The sequence below is a fragment of the Podarcis gaigeae genome (genome assembly GCF_964106915.1).
Source record: "Podarcis gaigeae genome assembly, chromosome: 4".
Classification (NCBI taxonomy): Eukaryota; Metazoa; Chordata; class Lepidosauria; order Squamata; family Lacertidae; genus Podarcis; species Podarcis gaigeae.
Genome location: NC_139677.1, coordinates 100,045,164 through 100,065,395, shown reverse-complemented (window position 1 = coordinate 100,065,395; position 20,232 = coordinate 100,045,164). Strand labels below are relative to the sequence as shown.

Sequence of the window (20,232 nt, the reverse complement as noted above, 5' to 3'; positions counted from 1 at the left end):
CTGCCTTCTATCTAAACCTTAAAAAAACCCAAAAACAGTAAATTTTGTTTAGCACAGGCATAAAATACCAGCACTACTTCTGAACTCCCAGCAGAAACTGTGTATGTGTGTTGCACTGTATCGACTTGAGAGATATCATAGAAAAGGCTTTGCATATGGCAGGTGTCCAAAGCAAATAAGCTTATTAATTATATTTTCCTGGAAAATGTTTGCTTAAGTATTTCTCCCCACACCTACCCAAGAATATGTTAAAGCAGGCCCTGTGCAGAAGAACTGTCTCCACAAGGTTTTGAAACATGCTCGAAATAGTATCTCACGTGAGTCTTTTTTGAATTTTTTTTTAATTGAAAGTTAGAAAAATACATAATTATATGTGCACTAAATGTGAGTCTTTATACTTAGCTGTGTATAAAATCCCGGATTTACAGTTGTTTTGGTGAATTATGCTGTAGGTCTCATAAATCACATTTCAGACAATGGGTTGTATCCAATCTTGCTGTGGCGCCAGTGGAACCGACTTCTACTTGCGCAGCGGGGCTTACCCTCGAGATGGGGGGACCCTCTGGAGCAGATTTGGGGTGACTTGTGGGAGGCAGCAGGGGAGAGGAGAGGAAAGTCCCGTTGTCTTAGCAGGGCTTGGCTCACGCAGAACTGGTTACAACCCAATGCTTGTGTTGAAGAAAGTGACAAAAAGAACCTGTGATGGTCTGCATAACATGGAGCTGCTTGTTGTTGTTGTTGTTTAGTCGTTTAGTCGTGTCCGACTCTTCGTGACCCCATGGACCAGAGAACGCCAGGCACCTCTGTCCTCCACTGCCTCCCGCAGTTTGCTCAAACTCATGCTGGTAACCTCGAAAACACTATCCAACCATCTCGTCCTCTGCCGTCCCCTTCTCCTTGTGCCCTCCATCTTTCCCAACCTCAGGGTCTTCTCCAGGGAGTCTTCTCTTCTCATGAGGTGGCCAAAGTACTGGAGCCTCAGCTTCACAATCTGTCCTTCCAGTGAGCACTCAGGGTTGATTTCCTTCAGTATGGAGAGATTTGATCTTCTTGCAGTCCATGGGACTCTCAAGAGTCTCCTCCAGCACCATAATTCAAAAGCATCAATTCTTCGGCGATCAGCCTTCTTTATGGTCCAGCTCTCACTTCCATACATCACTACTGGGAAAACCATAGCTTTAACTATACGAACCTTTGTTGGCAAGGTGATGTCTCTACTTCTCAAGATGCTGTCTAGGCCTGTCATTGCCCTTCTCCCAAGAAGCAGGCGTCTTTTAATTTCGTGGCTGCTGTCACCATCTGCAGTGATCATTGAGCCCAAGAAAGTAAAATCTCTCACTACCTCCATTTCTTCCCCTTCTATTTGCCAGGAGGTGATGGGACCAGTGGCCATGATCTTCTTTTTTTGATGTTGAGCTTCAGACCATATTTTGCGCTCTCCTCTTTCACCCTCATTAAAAGGTTCTTTAATTCCTCCTCACTTTCTGCCATCAAGGTTGTGTCATCTGCATATCTGAGGTTGTTGATATTTCTTCCGGCAATCTTAATTCCGGCTAGGGATTCATCCAGCCCAGCCTTTCGCATGATGAATTCTGCATATAAGTTAAATAAGCAGGGAGACAAAATACAGCCTTGTCGTACTCCTTTCCCAATTTTGAACCAATCAGTTGTTCCATATCCAGTTCTAACTGTAGCTTCTTGTCCCACATAGAGATTTCTCAGGAGACAGATGAGGTGATCTGGCACTCCCATTTCTTTAAGAACTTGCCATAGTTTGCCGTGGTCGACACAGTCAAAAGCTTTTGCATAGTCAATGAAGCAGAAGTAGATGTCTTTCTGGAACTCTCTAGCTTTCTCCATAATCCAGCGCATGTTTGCAATTTGGTCTCTGGTTCCTCTGCCTCTTCTAAATCCAGCTTGCACTTCTGGGAGTTCTCGGTCCACATACTGCTTGAGCCTTCCTTGTAGAATTTTAAGCATAACCTTGCTAGCGTGTGAAATGAGTGCAATTGTGCGGTAGTTGGAGCATTCTTTGGCACTGCCCTTCTTTGGGATTGGGATGTAGACTGATCTTCTCCAATCCTCTGGCCACTGCTGAGTTTTCCAAACTTGCTGGCATATTGAGTGTAGCACCTTAACAGCATCATCTTTTAAAATTTTAAATAGTTCAGCTGGAATGCCATCACTTCCACTGGCCTTGTTATTTGCAGTGCTTTCTAAGGCCCATTTGACTTCACTTTCCAGGATGTCTGGCTCAAGGTCAGCAACCACACTACCTGGGGTATACGAGACATCCATTTCTTTCTGGTATAATTCCTCTGTGTATTCTTGCCACCTCTTCTTGATGTCTTCTGCTTCTGTTAGGTCCTTTCCACTTTTGTCCTTTATTGTGGAAATCTTTGTACGAAATGTTCCTTTCATATCTCCAATTTTCTTGAACAGATCTCTGGTTCTTCCCATTCTATTGCTTTCCTCTATTTCTTTGCATTGCTCGTTTAAGAAGGTCTTCTTGTCTCTCTTTGCTATTCTTTGGAAATCTGCATTCAATTTCCTGTATCTTTCACCATCTCCCTTGCGTTTTGCTTGCCTTCTCTCCCCCGCTATTTGTAAGGCCTCATTGGACAGCCACTTTGCTTTCTTGCATTTCCTTTTCATTGGGATGGTTTTCGTTGCTGCCTCCTGTATAATGTTACGAGCCTCCATCCATAGTTCTTCAGGCATTCTGTCCACCAAATCTAAATCCTTAAACCTGTTCCTCACTTCCACTGTGTATTCATAAGGGATTTGATTTAGATTGTATCTTACCGGCCCAGTGGTTTTTCCTACTTTCTTCAGTTTAAGCTTGAATTTTGCTATAAGAAGCTGATGATCTGAGCCACAGTCAGCTCCGGGTCTTGTTTTTGCTGACTGTATAGAGCTTCTCCATCTTTGGCTGCAGAGAATATAATCAATCTGATTTCGATGCTGCCCATCTGGTGATGTCCATGTGTAGAGTCGTCTCTTGTGTTGTTGGAAAAGCGTGTTTGTGATGACCAGCTTGTTCTCTTGACAGAACTCTATTAGCCTTTGCCCTGCTTCGTTTTGATCTCCAAGGCCAAACTTGCCAGTTGTTCCTTTTATCTCTTGACTCCCTACTTTAGCATTCCAATCCCCTATAATGAGAAGAACATCCTTCTTTGGTGTCACTTCTATAAGGTCTTGTAAGTCTTCATAGAATTGGTCAATTTCAGTTTCTTCAGCACAAGTAGTTGGTGCATAAACTTGGATTACTGTGATGTTAAAAGGTCTGCCTTGGATTCGTATCGAGATCATTCTATCATTTTTGAGATTGCATCCCAGTACAGCTTTCACCACTCTTTTGTTGACTATGAGGGCCACTCCATTTCTTTTATGGGTTTCTTGCCCACAGTAGTAGATATGATGGTCATCCGAACTGAATTCACCCATTCCCGTCCATTTTAGTTCACTGATGCCCAGGATGTCAATATTTATTCTTGCCATCTCATTTTTGACCACCTCCAACTTACCCAGGTTCATGGTTCTTACATTCCAGGTTCCTATGCAATATTTTTCTTTACAGCATTGGACTTTCCTTTCGCTTCCAGGCATATCCGCAACTGAGCGTCCTTTCGGCTTTGGCCCAGCCGCTTCATCAGCTCTGGATCTACTTGTACTTGCCCTCCGCTCTTCCCCAGTAGCATGTTGGACGCCTTCCGACCTGAGGGGCTCATCTTCCAGCGTCATATCTTTTATATGCCTGTTGTCTTTGTCCATGGAGTTTTCTTGGCAGGGATACTGGAGTGGCTTGCCGGTTCCTCCTCCAGGTGGATCACGTTTGGTCAAAACTCTCCACTATGACCTGTTCATCTTGGGTGCCCTGCTCGGCATAGTTCATAGCTTCTCTGAGTTCTTCAAGCCCCTTCGCCACGGCAAGGCAGTGATTGACGAAATTACCACCAAATCTGGGGGGGTGGGGAACCATTATTGTGAACTTAACAGGTAGTGTCACAAGTCAGATTTTCTACATAGTCTTGTAGCCCCCCTCCCCAAAGTATGTACTATTAATCTTGTTTCGATTTTTTTAAAAAACGAGAGGGATAGCCCAGACCTTTTGAGATACAGTCATACCTCAGGTTGAAGTAGCTTCAGGATGAGTATTTTCAGGCTGCGCTCCGCGGTGATCCGGAAGTAATAGAGTGTGTTCCACATGCGCGGAAGCGGCGAATCTCAATGCGCAGGCGCAGGTTGCGTTCGCTTCAGGATGCGAACGGGGCTCTGGAACGGATCCCGTTCGCATTCAGACGTACCGCTGTATCTTAGAGAGGTTGCCCGATTTATTCCTCTCCCTTTCTGTTTGGCAGCTTGCAAAATCCCCTGTCTTCCTTCCGCTCCCTATTGATTTATCTCTCTTGTGGCATTTTAGGGGTGATGCGCAATGTTGGCTCCCCAGGGGGAGTGGGAACCTTAAGCTGCAGGTTTTCTGTGCATTCTAGACAGAGGGCAGCTTACAGGCACACCGTGAGGTAGTCTCAGCTTGGTCAGGGAGGTTCCTTTGGGGTGTTTGCTCCACAATACAGTGGATGCTCCGGTTGCGAACATGATCCACGTGGGAAGCACGTTCACAATCCGCAGCCTGCAGCGCCGCATCTGCGCACACATGGGTCGCGATTTAGTGCTTCTCCGCATGTGCAAGCGCTGAAACCCAGAAGTACTTCCAGGTTTGCCACAGTGCGCGACCCGAAATCATGGAACCCGATGCGTCTGTAACCCGAGGTATGACTGTAGTTTCTAGATACTGGAATTCAGGGCTCCTTGAATATACTGTATGTGCCCAGATGTTGTAACAAATCTAGGAAGAGGCCGTCTTGGTACCCCAGCTGGCAAGTTCTTTCCCCAGAGAGGCTTGTTAGAGCTGCTTTTGGGCCTTTTGGTCTGGAATGACTTTGAGCAGCTTCATCAAGTGATGGAAAAATGCAGGCATAAATGTTTCCTAGTTATAGTGGTTACTTTTTGTGTGCTTTGGGTGTTTCGTTTCTTTGACAAGGGTGGAATCGAATTCATATGAAGAAGGGAGGTGAGTTTAGGTGTGGATGCATTTGCAAAACAGGGGGAGAAGAAAGGCCATCTCCATGTGTACTTTTTGGTGCAGCCCACCATGTGCTGAAAGTTGAGTGTCCTCCTCCTTGTTCTAGAACCCTGCCTCCCTCCCTCCCTTAAAAGACAGTGTCACAAAAGACCTTTTTGCCTTTTCCAAAGCCCTGCACTCAAGAAAATGAGAACTGACATCAGCCAGTCCCATTTGTGTGTGCTTCCAGAATCATGCCTTAACCTTTAGTAAGACGAGCAGTGCTTTGGAGAGCTGGGTTCTGTTTGGTACTAGATGAAAGGTGAACAAGATCTGACTGCAGAACCAGCTCCTTTGAGATGTGCCAAGGTGGAAGAAGGCTGCAGGCCAGTCACTGCAAAGTTAAAGCACTGTAGAGTCAAACTTTCATAACATCTTAAAAGAAAAATGGTGGTGTGTTGGCTTCTGGTGGCTAAAGAATAAGAGGGAAGCTGTCTCAAGGAATTCTTTGCATTTTTACATACTGTGAACTCTTGAAGTTGTGGCGGTGTTTCCCCAATCAGATGTTTCCTCTTTCCTCTCCGTACTGTTCAAATCTTCCTCTGTCTCTAAATCAAAAGACGATGAGCAAGTTCATAGTACTTCATTCCCTTGGGACATCCATGCAGTCCAAAAGAAAGCAGTAACCAAATAGTTTTAATTTTGTTGTGGGCTTAGTCTGTGTGTGGTTTTAGTGCTGGCTGGGTGTGAGACAAGCCCCAGTTCCTCACTCCCCTCCTGTTAAAGGGCCGCATCCAGCAATCTCTCTGCTTCTCATCTTTTCTGGGTTAGCGAGCTTCTCCTGAAGGGAAGGAACTTGTTCGTGGAGAGCCAGCAGCTCATTTCTCATTGCATTTTTGTGCAACAGGGAGATAGCTGTATATGTGACATACAGTAAAAAGAAAGAAAGATAATAACCTGGAAATCCCCCACATGCCTTGCTTGCATCTCACTAACATACAGTAATTAATTTTCTAATTTTAATTGCTTTATTTAGAGAGAGGGTTAAATCAAGGAAAGGAGGGGCAGAGGAGCGTGCCCTGAACTCATTTGTCTGTCAGCTCAGGATTTTAAACTGTGTAATACATACTGCAGTCCTTTTCACAAGCCCTTGGGATTTGGTGGGACATAAAACAAATTATTTAAAAATAAATAAAATAGATTCACTATAAATCTTCAATGGATGATATATTTCCCCTTTCCCAAAGGCGTGTTTAAAACACACACACACACACACACACACACACCTGTGTCATCTTCTCCATTTCATTTCTTCTCTTTAGCCTCTGCTGTGACAGCCCCTGTTCCCTTACTCAGTCACAGCTTGGTGGCATAACGTATTCTTTCATTTCTCCCCAATGTGCAGATTTCAGAATTTATTAACTACTTCTACATTGCCCTGCATCTATCTATCTGTCTATCTTATCTATTTAAAATTCAGCCCAGCCGGTAGGAGTTCATGGTTATTTCTCGCAACAGTTTTGGCATTGATTTCACAAAGGCGGTTTTGTTGTTCTTTGCGTTCCTGAATGTTGAAGGAAGCCCATGTGAAACCCCCTGCCCTGGCTATGAGAGCAGATTGCTGATAACCGGGTGATTGCATCAGTCTTGTGGCATGCCTTTCAAAAAGACCCATGTGATTTGTCAAACAGGTCATTTCTAGACCTTAGCCTTTTATAATGTGTCCTCACCACTATTGCGACCACATCCCTACCCATCTTTTGTATATCTCTTTTCTCCTAAGAGGCAAAATATTGTATTTGGTCTCCAGGATCTTTCTGAAACAATTAGGGGAGAGACTGTTCTTGGCTTGACTGCTTGCTTGTATAGAAGCCTGGAGCTTGTATAGAAGCCTGGAGCAAACACCCCATTTGCCTCCTCATTGATCTGCCCCTAATGTTAGTTTGTAAGTTAAGAGATTCCAACTCAGAATGATATTCCGGAACTGTTCTCCAGTGAAAAACAGAGCAGCTATCAGGATTAAAGATAGGGCTAGAAACATGTTTTGAAAGGTGAGAAATATCCAGTAATACAGCTTTGCTAGCATTGCAGACTATGATCAGTACTGGACACGGTGTAAAACATCTGAGTGAAACAGATTCTCCCTAGTGGATTTAGAGAGAAGGGAAATGGCTTGGTCAAGAGACAGGATAGCTCTTCAAGGCTGAAGGAAGTGCAAGAGAGAGAGAGAGAGAGAGAGAGAGAGAGAGAGAGAGAGAGAGAGGGGTGTGGTGGATGGAACAAAAGAGACTGAAAATTGGTTTGCTATTTATCTATACCTATAAATCGGTTAAAAAAGACCATCTTGGGTGCCTTTTTGTCGCTTGACATTTTACCAAGCAGAGGAAATTTCAGAAAAGAACACCTATTGCTTTTTACTGTCCCTAGATTTTCAGTTGTTCACACATCTGTACTTCCTGTCAATCTACTGTCAAGCCAGCTTCAGTGTCCTTGTATTCATTTACAAAGCCTTGAGCAACTTAGGTCTGGGTTGCCTTAGGCACCACCAGAACCCAGAACAGCTCTGTCACTGAAATCACCTGTAGGAGCATCACTGTTTGTCCGCAGTGGGTGAAGCTCATTTGACATCAGCATGAAACTGAGCCTTCCGTGTGGTTAGCCTGTCTTGTGGACTGCTCTTCCAGTAGAGATTCACCAAGCGCCTTCTGTGTTAACCCTCAAAAGCTAGCTTTGCCACCAGGCGACACTTAAGGAAAACGTTTTCCATGCTATCTCGTGATCTACTGTAATTTTTGTGTTGTTTTTTTAATTGTATTATAAATCTTTGTCTTAAGATCATTTTATGACACTATTCAGAGGTATGTATGGTTGCAGCAATTTCTCTGATGGTGTGCATGTCACCCACACAAAGGTCTCTTATTCTGAAATGATAGAGCTAGATAGGAGCTTGCTAGAGTGCTTTAAGGATGCGGGTGGCGCTGTGGGTTAAACCACAGAGCCTAGGGCTTGCCGATCAGAAGGTCGGCAGTTCGAATCCCCACGACGGGGTGAGCTCCCGTTGCTCGGTCCCTGCTCCTGCCAACCTAGCAGTTCGAAAGCATGCAAAAAAAGTGCAAGTAGATAAATAGGTACCACTCCAGCGGGAAGGTAAACGGCGTTTCTGTGCGCTGCTCTGGTTCGCCAGAAGCGGCTTAGTCATGCTGGCCACGTGACCCGGAAGCTGTATGCCGGCTCCCTCGGCCAGTAAAGCGAGATGAGCGCCGCAACCCCAGAGTCGTCTGTGACAGGACCTAATGGTCAGGGGTCCCTTTACCTTTAGAGTGCTTTAGGTATGGGATAGCCCGTCTTATGAACTAAATGATTGCTGGAGTCCCTTGCAACTGTGTTTCCCTAAAACTCTAAACTTTTGAAATAATACCTTAAAATGCTTGAGAGGAAATAGTATGGTCTCCAAAAGAACCCCACCTATGGTGCAGTCTGTGACTAGATGCACACTTTTTAAAAGTCTTGATTGTTTGAAGACACTTGAGGTTGAAATATCTCTAAAAGGTGAAGCAAGTATTTGTTTTAGTTTGGGCCACAAACATGCCAGTTCAAAGTGCTCTAATCTTTCCATTATAAGGCACTCTTTTCAGTTGCCCAGAAATTGGCTGTCCAGGCTCAAACTTTCCATAACAAATATCTACCATTAGGCTGAACTGCTTGAGTTTTTTTGCCAAAAAACAACTAAAATTCTAGCTTGCGGGAGGTGGGGAGAAGAGTAGATCCCTAGTAAGTGATGTGTGAGGCTTTTGGTTTGCTGCAGGGAGAAGTGTTTAAAATATGCAACAAATACACTTTTGCTAAGAGACTGAATTGCTGTGGAATGCAGCTACTAGCAATGAGCTTTTCCGGTTCATCCTTCCTAAAAAAAGAAAATGTTGCCCCCGCCTCATATTTTCTGCTAGTCAGAGTGTTGCTGCTGATCTCAGCAGAGTTAAGGTATGTTAAGTTCATTATTAATGTCCAGAAACTGTTAAACTGGAAATTCCATTAAATACAAAAATTGTCCTAAGCAGTAACAGTTCCGTTGACATGGTAATAAGATCAAGACTTTGTTTTTCAGGATTATAAATCTTTTCCTTCTCGTTATTTGAGCGGTTTTCTCACTGTGTAGTTTGCCAGGCCAGTCTTAGGCTGGTGTTGCACCACTACAGCAACACATGGTGCTGTAGCCATCCCATGTTGTGTCCCTTCCCAAGTATAAAGGTAAAGGGACCCCTGACCACTAGGTCCAGTCATGGTTGACTCTGGGGTTGCGGCGCTCTTCTTGATTTACTGGCCGAGGGAGCCGGCATACAGCTTCCGGGTCATGTGGCCAGCATGACTAAGCCGCTTCAAGGGAACCAGAGCAGCACATGGAAACGCCGTTTACCTTCCTGCCAGAGTGGTACCTATTTATCTACTTGCACTCTGACGTGCTTTCGAACTGCTAGGTTGGCAGGAGCAAGGATCAAGCAACGGGAGCTCACCCCGTCGCAGGGATTCAAACTGCCGACCTTCTGATTAGCAAGCCCTAGGCTCTGTGGTTTAACCCACAGCGCCACCTGCGTCCCCTCTGCCCAAGTATAATTTGGACAAAAAGCGGGTTATAGGGACAGAATGAGAGAAGCAGGCAGAACCAGGGGCTTCTAAAACCCTAGCACAAAATTGTGCATAATGAGTGCTGAGGCTCATTGCCAAGGAGAGTCAGCACAATAAAGGCTTGTGTGGTACCATTTCTTGTAGGACATTGGATCATTTTACACCAGTGCAGGTATGAAAATACATATATGAAGCAATAGGTCCCAGAGAGTAAAAGATACAAGACAGATTCCTTTTTCGTGAGCGTTCTTCTGGTGTGAGTTTGCCAGTTAACAATTAGAGAACATTATTTTTCTCTTAATCCAGGGTGTTTCTGTAACTTGAAAGCTTGCATGCTCTTAAAAGGAATGTTGTTGTTGTTGTTTAGTCGTTTAGTCGTGTTTGACTCTTCGCGACCCCCTGGACCAGAGCACGTCAGGCACTCCTGTCTTCCACTGCCTCCTGCAGTTTGGTCAAACTCATGCTGGTAGCTTCGAGAACACTGTCCAACCATCTCGTCCTCTGTCATCCCCTTCTCCTTGTGCCCTCCATCTTTCCCAACATCAAGGTCTTTTCCAGGGAGTCTTCTCCAATAGGTTTGATTAAATATATAGATAGAACATTTGACCATGTGATGCCACTTTGTCCATTGGGAAAAGAAGGTAGTTCTTCCCTTGGCACTGGAAGCAGAATCATGCACAGGGCAGTATGAATTCTAGGATTGTCCCTGTGATTCTAAGACTTTATAACAGAACTGCTATCCTGTGCATAGTTGTTCTTCTGCAGCTGTTGAAGATTTGAGCAGGAACCTTTCCTGTGTCAAGGAGGAAAAGCTAGAAAACACATTAAAACAGCATTTGAAGTCATGATAAAACAGTACAAGTCCCACTGGAATTTCAGCCTGCCGTTAAAAAAAGAAACACCTGCCATTTCTCTTGAAGCTGTTGGTTTCACTTCCTGAAAGTCCTATGGAGTTTTGAAACCCCAAACCACTGATGATTGGTTCTGTCTCAGATTTAGGAAGCAGGTAGTTGATGCGGTTAATATTATACCACTTGATGAAGCTCTTATCTTCCTTAAACTCTTAGTCTTCCTCTAAATGAGTCTGTAGAGCAGCAGTTGTTTTAAAACCAAATAGTGTTCACATACCGAGGTGCGAGGTGGGGAATCCAACTAAGTTAGCAAATACATTTGCTTTGCTAATGTTTACTTCTTCAGTCATTTTTACAAGAAATTGTTCATGACATAAGATAAACTTCTTGTTGCTTAGTCGTTTAGTCGTGTCTGACTCTTCCTGACCCCCTGGACCAGAGCACGCCAGGCACTTCTGTCTTCCACTGCCTCTCGCAGTTGGGTCAAACTCATGTTTGTAGCTTCAAGAACACTGTCCAACCATCTCGTCCTCTGTTGTCCCCTTCTCCTTGTGCTCTCTATCATTCCCAACATCAGGGTCTTTTCCAGGGAGTCTTCTCTTCTCATGAGGTGGCCAAAGTATTGGAGCCACAGCTTCAGGATCTATCATTCCATTGAGCACTCAGGGCTGATTTCCTTCAGAATGGATAGGTTTGATCTACTTGCAGTCCGTGGGACTCTCAAGTCCATGGGACTCTCCTTCATGGATCACTGCCTTGCTGTGGCGAAGGGGCTTGAATAACTCAGAGAAGCTATGAGCTATGCCGTGCGGGGCCACCCAAGATGGACAGGTCATAGTGGAGAGTTTTGACCAAACATGATCCACCTGGAGCAGGCACCAGCAAGCCACTCCAGTATCCATGCCAAGAAAACTCCATGGACAAAGACAACAGGCATATAAGCTAAACTAGATACCGTATTTTCCGCCCTATAGGACGCACTTTTCCCCCTCCAAAAATGATGGGGAAATCTGGGTGCGTCCTATGGGGTGAATGCAGGCTTTCGCTGAAGCGTGGAAAGCGAGAGGGATCGGTGCACACCGACCCCTCTCGTTCTCCAGGCTTCAGGAAGACATCCGCAGCCTAGGCAGCCCTGCGGGAGTTCCCGCAGGGCTGTCTTGGCTGCGGATAGTAGTTTGCTTCCCGGAGCGCCGGGCGCGCTGAAAGCAGAGCGCCTGGCGCTTCGGGAACACATCCACAGCGTGGGGAGCCCTGCGGAAGTTCCCCACAGGGCTCCCCACGCTGCGGATAGCAGCCTGCTGCCCGGCGGGCGGGGCACCCTGAAGCAGAGCGCCTGCGCACCGGACAGACATCTGCAGCGTGGGGAGCCCTACAGGAGTTCCCCGCAAGTCTCCTCACGCTGCGGATAGCAGCCGGCCGCCCGGCGGGCGGGGCGCCCTAAAGCAGAGCGCCCCGCGCGCCGGACAGACATTCGCAGCGTGGGGAGCCCTGCAGGAGTTCCCCGCAGGGCTCCCCATGCTGCGGATAGCAGCCTGCTGCCCGGCGCACGGGGCACCCTGAAGCAGAGTGCCCCTAGCGCTGGGCAGACATCGGCCAGCCCCACAAGCTCGGGGGACAGCAGAGAGGCGCAGCGCCGCCATCCCGCTCTTCCTTGACCTGGTTCGGTTTCCCCGGCCTGCTTTTGGGGGGGAAATAAAGGGGAATTTTTTCCCCTTTATTTTCCCCCAAAAAAACTAGGTGTGTCCTATGGGACGGAGCGTCCTATGGGACGAAAAATACGGTACTTTTAAATGACATAGTCAATGGGCTATGCCTTGCAATAATCTCTTCCACTGCCCTAGAAGTTTCTGTCTATTGCAGGTCTCTGATTCTATTACGTCTCTAAGCATGCACCTTTCCCCCCTATATAAATAATAGAATCATAGGGTTGGAAGGGACCTTGAGAGTCATCTAGTCCATCCCTTTGCAATGCAGGAATCTCAACTGAAGCTTCTGTGACAGACGGCCATCCAACCTCTGCTGCCACTGTCCACCAATCATTCCTAAGGGGAAAGTGTGTTTGAGATGCCATCATGGTGATGTGAACTCCCATAGCCTCAGCACATCCTGGCATGTATGCAGAGAAGCCTCTTTGTGGGGGTGCCCAGTTACTTAGATGCACACAGGTGCTGCATCCCCAGAGGTTCATGCAGTGCACATACAGTGGTGCCTCGCAAGACGAAAAGAATCCATTCTGCGATTCTCTTCGTCTAGCGGTTTTTTCGTCTTGCGAAGCAAGCCCATTGACAGCTTAGCGGATTAGCGCTACAGCGGTCTAGCGGCTTCTAGCGCTACAGCGGTCTAGCGGCTTATCAGCAGATCAGCTGTTAAGCGGCTTAGCGGCTTAGGAAAAGCGGGAAAAAACCGCGGGAACTCAAGATTTTTTCGTCTTGCGAAGCAACCCCATAGGGAAATTTGTTTTGCGAAGCGCCTCCAAAATGGAAAACCCTTTCGTCTAGCGGGTTTTCCGTCTTGCGAGGCGTTCGTCTTGCGGAGCACCACTGTACAATGCGCCTCCAACCCACTCTCTGTTGCAGCCCTCATAATGACCATCAATAATAATAATATTATTATTATTATTATTATTATTATTATTATTATTATTGTTATTATTATTATTTTATACCCCGCACATCTGGCTGGATTTCCCCAGCCACTCTGGGCGGCTTCCACCAAATATTAAAAACAATACAGCATCAGACATTAAAAACTTCCCTAAACAGGACTACCTTCAGTTGTCTTTTAAAAGTAAAATAGTTGTTTATTGCCTTGACATCTGCTGGGAGGGCGTTCCACAGGGCAGGCGCCACTACTGAGAAGGCCCTCTGCCTGGTTCCCTGTAGCCTCACTTCTTGCAGGGAGGGAACTGCCAGAAGGCCCTCGGAGCTGGACCTCAGGGCTGGATGATGGGGGTGGAGATGCTCCTTCAGGTTTACAGGACTTCCTTCAGCCCTCTGCCTTTCGTTATATAATTTGAATGTTTTTGTGGCCAGTCAAAATCAGCCATTACAACCCTGATGGAAGTGTGATATATATTACATTATGCCTATTCACACATTGTTAGCTTTTTCCTTTTTGAGCACTTCTAGGATTTGCACTTAGCAAGTAAGTTTATTTTGCTCCTAAGGCTCTCCTTACCATGGCTGTATACTTGCTTCGTATCTCTTGCTTGCTGTGAATTAAAAAATTGTTTGAGTCCCTGCTTTATCTCAGCTGGTTACAATTAAAGCAGTAGTTCAGTTCATATATGCTGAATGTCAGCATGAATGTTCTCCTGTTTAATTAACTTCTCGCATGATCCAGGGATGTGTTGACAACCACTTTACACCGAACTTGAGAGATACCAACATCTTTAAATGCAGTAGGTGAAATGAGAAAGCTGCAAACATGCTAGCTACGGATAATTCTCTTGCATATCTAGAAATAGCACTGCATACATTTTCACTTTGACAACCTCCGGTAATTCTCTGCAAAGTGGCAGAAGCTATCGCAATGGGCATAGGACTAAGTGAGAGAATCAATATTATTGTATATAGCCAAAGGCCTTTACAATGGACGACAGAGAATAAAAGGGAAAACTTTCCTCTAAAATCATACAATGTGACCTGTAGCAGTTTACAACATAAAAAGGAAATTTACAACATTAGATTTTAAAACTGGAGTGCATTCACATAGCTGGAACCGAGCTTCTTGGCTGCCGGCGCAAATTTGGCTACCAGGTGTGTAATATATAGATGTTTCTCTGCTAGGAGTTCAACTGTCACTTCCTGTGTGGATTAAACCTGGAAGCCAGTTAACAATTGGTGCAGATAGCATGTGATGACCTCTACCTGATTGTATCCATATATACATTTGCGATCCATATGGGGAATTTCCCAATATCTCCCCTGTAAATATGCCAAGGAATCTTAGTTCTACAAAGGCCCTGCATAGTTATGGGAAGGTCAGAGTCTGAAGGTAATGGGACCTCGAGTGCTTGGTCTTAATTTGGGGGTACCGAGTTAGAGGAACAGGTGGCAATGATGGTTGCTGTCTCGGTTGGCATCCTGGTCAAAAATCCAATTTCTAAGGCCACGTGATTAAGGGGTTTTCTTTTTCAGAAGGTCGGCGGTTCGAATCCCCATGACATGGTGAGCTCCCATTGCTCTGTCCCAGCTCCTGCCAACTTAGCATTTCAAATGCACACCAGTGCAAATAAATAGGTACCGTTGAGGGGGGAAGGTAAATGGTGTTTCCGTGCGCTCTGGTTTCCATCACGGTGTCCCATTGCACCATAAGCGGTTTAGTCCTGCTGGCCACATGACCCAGAAAGCTGTCTGTGGACAAACGCCGGCTCCCTCGGCCTGAAAGCAAAATGAGCGCCGCAACCCCATAGTCACCTTTGACTGGACTTAACTGTCCAGGGGTCCCTTACCTATTACTTTCTGTGACTAGTCAACTACAATTTATTAGCAATTAGAGTACCCTTAAATCTTATTACCCTTTCAAGTAAAAGCATTTGTTAAGAAAGCAACATGGTTAATCGAATAGGAATTGTGTGTTTTTTTGCAGAGACAATCACTTCCGTGGATGATTTCCAAGCTAAATATATTATTTCCAAGCTAAATATATTATTCAGGCCTCAATATATGTTATAGGTATATCTCCTTTGTGAAAATGCAAAAAAGTGTTTTTATTAGCCCCTGTTGGCTTTTGGAATACTCTTTAGTGCCAGCTAGTGGGAATAGATAGCAATTTCAGTTCTGTTTCGGGATGCTTATGAGCCCAAGATGACCAAGCATGAAGGTGAATAAATGCATTTTATTTAGATAGCGGATATTCACTCCACCAGATGAGCATGAATAGTATTTTTTTTGCTTCTGTTTTAATGCAGGCTCTTGATGGGAATGTATGTGATCACCTTAAGGATTATTTAATGGCATTCAGCAGGACTGAATTAGAAGTATGCCAAGCTGTACAAAGCACATTCCAGTTTCTTTTGGAAACTTCCAGTCGGGTAAGTTTTTCAGCAAACTAGTTTTTTTGTCTGTGTTCCAAAATAGTTGTGACAGGGTAGAACCTGCGACTTTTTTTTTTTGAAAATGGGAGGAGCCTGAAGTGGTCATAAACGGGGAAGTAGAATACTGCACCACCACAATGTTAATACTAGCTACCATGAAAAGGGTGATGAGGACGGAGAGGCCAGCATTATGGAGATGGCCAGCGCTTCGTAAGGTAGTGATGTAACGCTTGATAGTGCGCTTTAAATGCAGGAAGTCTGAGGTTCTGTCCGTGGTGTCAGTTAAAGATCTATAGTGGCAGAGCTGAGAGACATGTCTTCCTGCAACACAGGATAACTGCTGCCAGCTAGATGAAGCGCTGGCTGGCTGGCACAGTGGCCTGAATCTATATAAGGCAGTTTCATATACCTGGGAATAATTTGGGGCAAAAACCTGACACCGCCACCCCCTGCTCCATTTCTTACAACAGGGATGTCCAACAGGTCGATCGCAATCTACTGGTAGCTCCCCGCGAGGTTTTGGTGGATTGCAGTCAATTGCTGGCTCCCTTTCGTTAGCGGTGGTAAAATCCGGCCCAACTTTGACCTGAACCCCTTAAAAAGGGACTTTCCTCCCTTAAAAAAGTCAACAACTTTGCCCTGAACCCTTAAAAAATGGGACTTTCCTCCCTAAAAAAACCCGCAAGAGCTTTAACCTGAACCCCCCAAAAATGGGGTAGATCACTGCCATTTTTTTATTCTGTGAGTAGATTGCAGTCTCTTAGGAGTTGGCCGTCTCTGTCTTACAACAATAGCATTACCCCTTTGATTTGGAGCTCTGCACTGTTATCAAAGTTGGCCTGGAATCCTCCAAGTATAGTTTGAAAGCAGTTACAAGTTCTGTAACCGTTTACAATGCTGCTTGAGGAATATTTTGCAGCATTGGTTTTTCCTAGGGTATGTTTATATAGTCTCCCTTAGCTGGCAGTTTCAATCCATCAAATGGATTTATCCATTATGCATCACCTCTGCTCTGTCCAATCACCTCTGCACAGGACTGTAGTTGTACAGGCCACTCAGTCCAACTGGAGGAACCCATATAAAACTTTTATCTGCCTTGCATTTGATACTGATGTGGTTAATCCACCCTTGCTGTCTGTTTGAATATCCCAAGCTCGTGATGGTTTAATCCGGCTTCTCTGGTCTCTTCATAAGCCTTTTGACTTTCTGATACTACATTTCACTCTTAATGTTCTGCGGTTTCTAAAAATATAGATATAAATAACAGACACTTACAACTCCAACCCAATTTGTAGAGTTTTAAGAATTAAAATACACCCTGATAAAGGTGGCGTACACTATTGAGCACGTGGCTGCATTGGATTCTGGGATCATATATGCGTTCTTAAGTTTTCTGAATAACATTCCCGTTTAAGATCAGTATGCATTCCAGCCATCAGGCATCTACAGATCCTGTATACATTGCAATTGCATACAAATTGAGAGCCTGTGTGGTGTGGTGGTTAAGAACTGTAGACTCGTAATCTGGTGAACCGGGTTCGCTTCCCTGCTCCTCCACATGCAGCTGCTGGGTGACCTTGGGCCATTCACACTTCTCTGAAGTCTCTCAGCCCCACTCACCTCACAGAGTGTTTGTTGTGGGGGAGGAAGGGAAAGGTGAATGTGAGCCGCTTTGAGACTCCTTAAAGGGAGTGAAAGGCGGGATATCAAATCCAAACTCTTCTTCTTCAATTGCAAATTGCCAGTTTGCTGCTGGGCCAGGTTTGAGGCATTTACATTAATTCAAAAAAGCCCTAAACAACTTGGACCCAGAGTACCTTAAGGATGGCCTGGTTCCAAAAGCTCCATCCAACTTGAAAGGCTGAGATCCTGTGATCAGGCACGTCTTGCGTTTTCCCTTGTGGCTCCCCAAGGTTCAGCTGGTCTTCACTCAGGGCCAAGCTTTCAGTGTGGCAGCCCCAGCTCTTTTGAACCCCCTACCACTAGAGGTTGGGCAGGAACCATGTCTCCCTTTCTGCTTATGCCCTGTGAAAACTTTGTTTGTTTAGACAGGCCTTTACAAATTTTTTTTTTAAAAAAATCCAGTAAGTATTCATTGATGTTTTATTGGTATTTTAAATGATGCTCTTACAGCATCTTTGTTGATTTCATTTTAAATGTACTGCACCTTGCAGAACTTCTGGTGTTGGCTTAACAGTTGCAGTGTTACAGTTTATTCAGTTTTTCTGTCTCACACATTCTCTCTTTAATATCAGGGATTAAATGCCTGTAAACGTATCCATTGTCTCTTTCAGGTAGTGCGAGATTACAATTTTCAGCTGTTCTTGCAAGAGAACTCCGTATTTCATAAACCGCAGTCCTTCCAGTTCCAGCCTTGTGACAGTGACACCGTAAGGGCATTTTTAAAAATACATTAATTCCACTCCTTTGTTCAATGCTTTGATTGAGCCACAATCCAGGGAAGCCGCTTTTGTAAGGGGAACAAGATCTACGTGCAAATAAATTGCCGTGTGCAGTTGTCTACGTGGGCATCACCCAAGAAATTCTAAAATCCATACTTCTGCAGGGAGAAACACACTGATGTGCTGTCCAAGAGTTTTGCAACCTCGCATAGCCTTTTAAGCCTTTCTTCAGCAGACAGGGAACACTGGATTGTGACCCAGGTGTGCTAAAGTGCGCTGAGTCAGGTGTGCTAAGCCTGTTAAAAGGAGTGGGCTCAAGTGCACATAGTTGCTTTGGACAACAGCAAAATTTATTGAGTACTACCTCTTTTCAAGAGATGCGGGTGGCGCTGTGGGTTAAACCACAGAGCCTAGGGCTTGCCGATCGGAAGGTTGGCAGTTTGAATCCCCGTGACGGGGTGAGCTCCTGTTGCTTGGTCCCTGCTCCTGCCAACCTAGCAGTTCGAAAGCACGCCAAAAAGGGCAAGTAGATAAACAGGTACCGTTCCGGCGGGAAGGTAAACAGCGTTTCCATGCACTGCTCTGGTTTCGCCAGAAGCGGCTTAGTCATGCTGGCCACATGACCCGGAAATACTGTCTGCGGACAAACGTCGGCTCCCTTGACCAGTAAAATGAGATGAGCACCACAACCACAAAGTCGTTCGCGGCTGGACTTAACTGTCAGGGGTCCTATACCTTTCTACCCCTTTTCAAACATTCAGATTGCATGAGTGGTGGTAGATTGGGATTATACCAACCTACCCCACTCAAGGTGTATCTTCCTCACCCTATACTTAACATTCAACTTAATATATCCGTAGGGACCTTGGTGTCTAGAGCCCAGGACAAGTCCTCCCTGTTGGCCCCACACAAAACTGAGTTGTACAATTGATTGCATTCTATTCATGCCATTCCCTATGTAAATATGACGTCCAACACGCAAATGCTGTATGGGGTGAATGCATGATGAAAGGTGAGGCCGGATGGCACAGTCCCATCCCCTGGGGTGGAATATGAAGCTTATTAAAACATTTGTTCATTTAGACACATTTTTAGAGTATGGTAGCGGAAGGTCTGGGATGTGGGTGGCGCTGTGGGTTAAACCACAGAGCCTAGGACTTGCCGATCAGAAGGTCGGAGGTTTGAATCCCCACGACGGGGTGAGCTCCCGTTGCTCGGTCCCTGCTCCTGCCAACCTAGCAGTTCAAAAGCACGTCAAAGTGCAAGTAGATCAATAGGTACCGCTCTGGCGGGAAGGTAAACGGCATTTCCGTGCGCTGCTCTGGTTTGCCAGAAGCAGCTTAGTCATGCTGGCCACATGACCCGGAAGCTGTACGCCGGCTCCCTCGGCCAATAAAGCGAGATGAGCGCCGCAACCCCAGAGTCGGCCACGACTGGACCTAATGGTCAGGGATCCCTTTCCCTTTACCTTAGTGGAGGGTCTAATTCATCTTTGCAACTGTACAACAAAGCTCTGTAACCGATCCCAGTGTTTGCCTTGTGTGTTTTCCTTGTATGTGGTCAGCCCTTGCTTATTGCCCTTTTTTTCTAAGGTTTTAGGTCCTCAAAAAAGCTTCCTAAATTAATTATTTTATGTTGAGAATAGTTCGTAAATACAGGGGAGGCTGGGAGGGATTTTCTAAAAATTTGTCGTGTTTTAAGAAATGGTTGATCACGGCAAATATTTTTCCCCCAAATCGTACTGTCTCCCCAAATATTTGCAGAGGTTCACATTAAGGAAATAGCTCACCAGGTGGCTAAAGAGCAATTTTCTGTGCTTCTTACACCAAGGTAATAGAAAGTACCAGTATAAGCAATGTGTAAGTTTTTTTTTTTTTAAAGTCCTTTCTTTTTGCAGATTTTTGATAAACCATAGTTAGCAAGGGGGAAGGGATCTGGGTCTGTGCTGCATTAGGGGAAAGGTAGATAAAACTGGGTAAGCCTTGTTAAAAACAACAGACTTGCCCTTGAAATTCAGATGTTTTCTAACTTCAACCTCAACAAAAGATAAGTTAATTTTATATCTCTGACTTCTCCAACACATTGTTTACATCAAGTCCAAGGGTATATAAAAGGCAGTGGGCTGAGTTTTCCCTGACTAACCATATTTGCCTAATTGTGTTTGCCTTGCAGTTCTAACTGGTGTGTGTGTGTATGTGTTTGTGTGTGTGTGTTTTGTCCTTGTGCAACCTTTGACATTCAGAGTTTTAATGC

General features: G+C 45.2%; 1 protein-coding gene and 1 long non-coding RNA gene across 10 annotated transcripts in view; both read left to right on the top strand.

Moving 5' to 3' along the window:
• The window catches only part of LOC310844042, a 207,123-nt gene that overhangs the window by 116,024 nt on the left and 70,867 nt on the right, over positions 1-20,232 (top strand). The gene's annotated exons all lie outside the window — the stretch shown is intronic.
• Positions 1-20,232, top strand: part of FCHSD2 (FCH and double SH3 domains 2) — a 149,568-nt gene that overhangs the window by 84,422 nt on the left and 44,914 nt on the right. For all 9 annotated transcript variants that reach the window (XR_014563583.1, XM_083736592.1, XM_083736591.1 and 6 more), the window contains exons 9-10: positions 15,452-15,574; positions 17,872-17,967. Coding sequence is in view for 8 of the 9 variants with exons in the window: in XM_083736592.1 (XP_083592718.1) it covers positions 15,452-15,574; positions 17,872-17,967 (219 nt within the window). In the remaining variant the exon portion in view is untranslated. The remainder of the gene's footprint in view (positions 1-15,451; positions 15,575-17,871; positions 17,968-20,232) is intronic.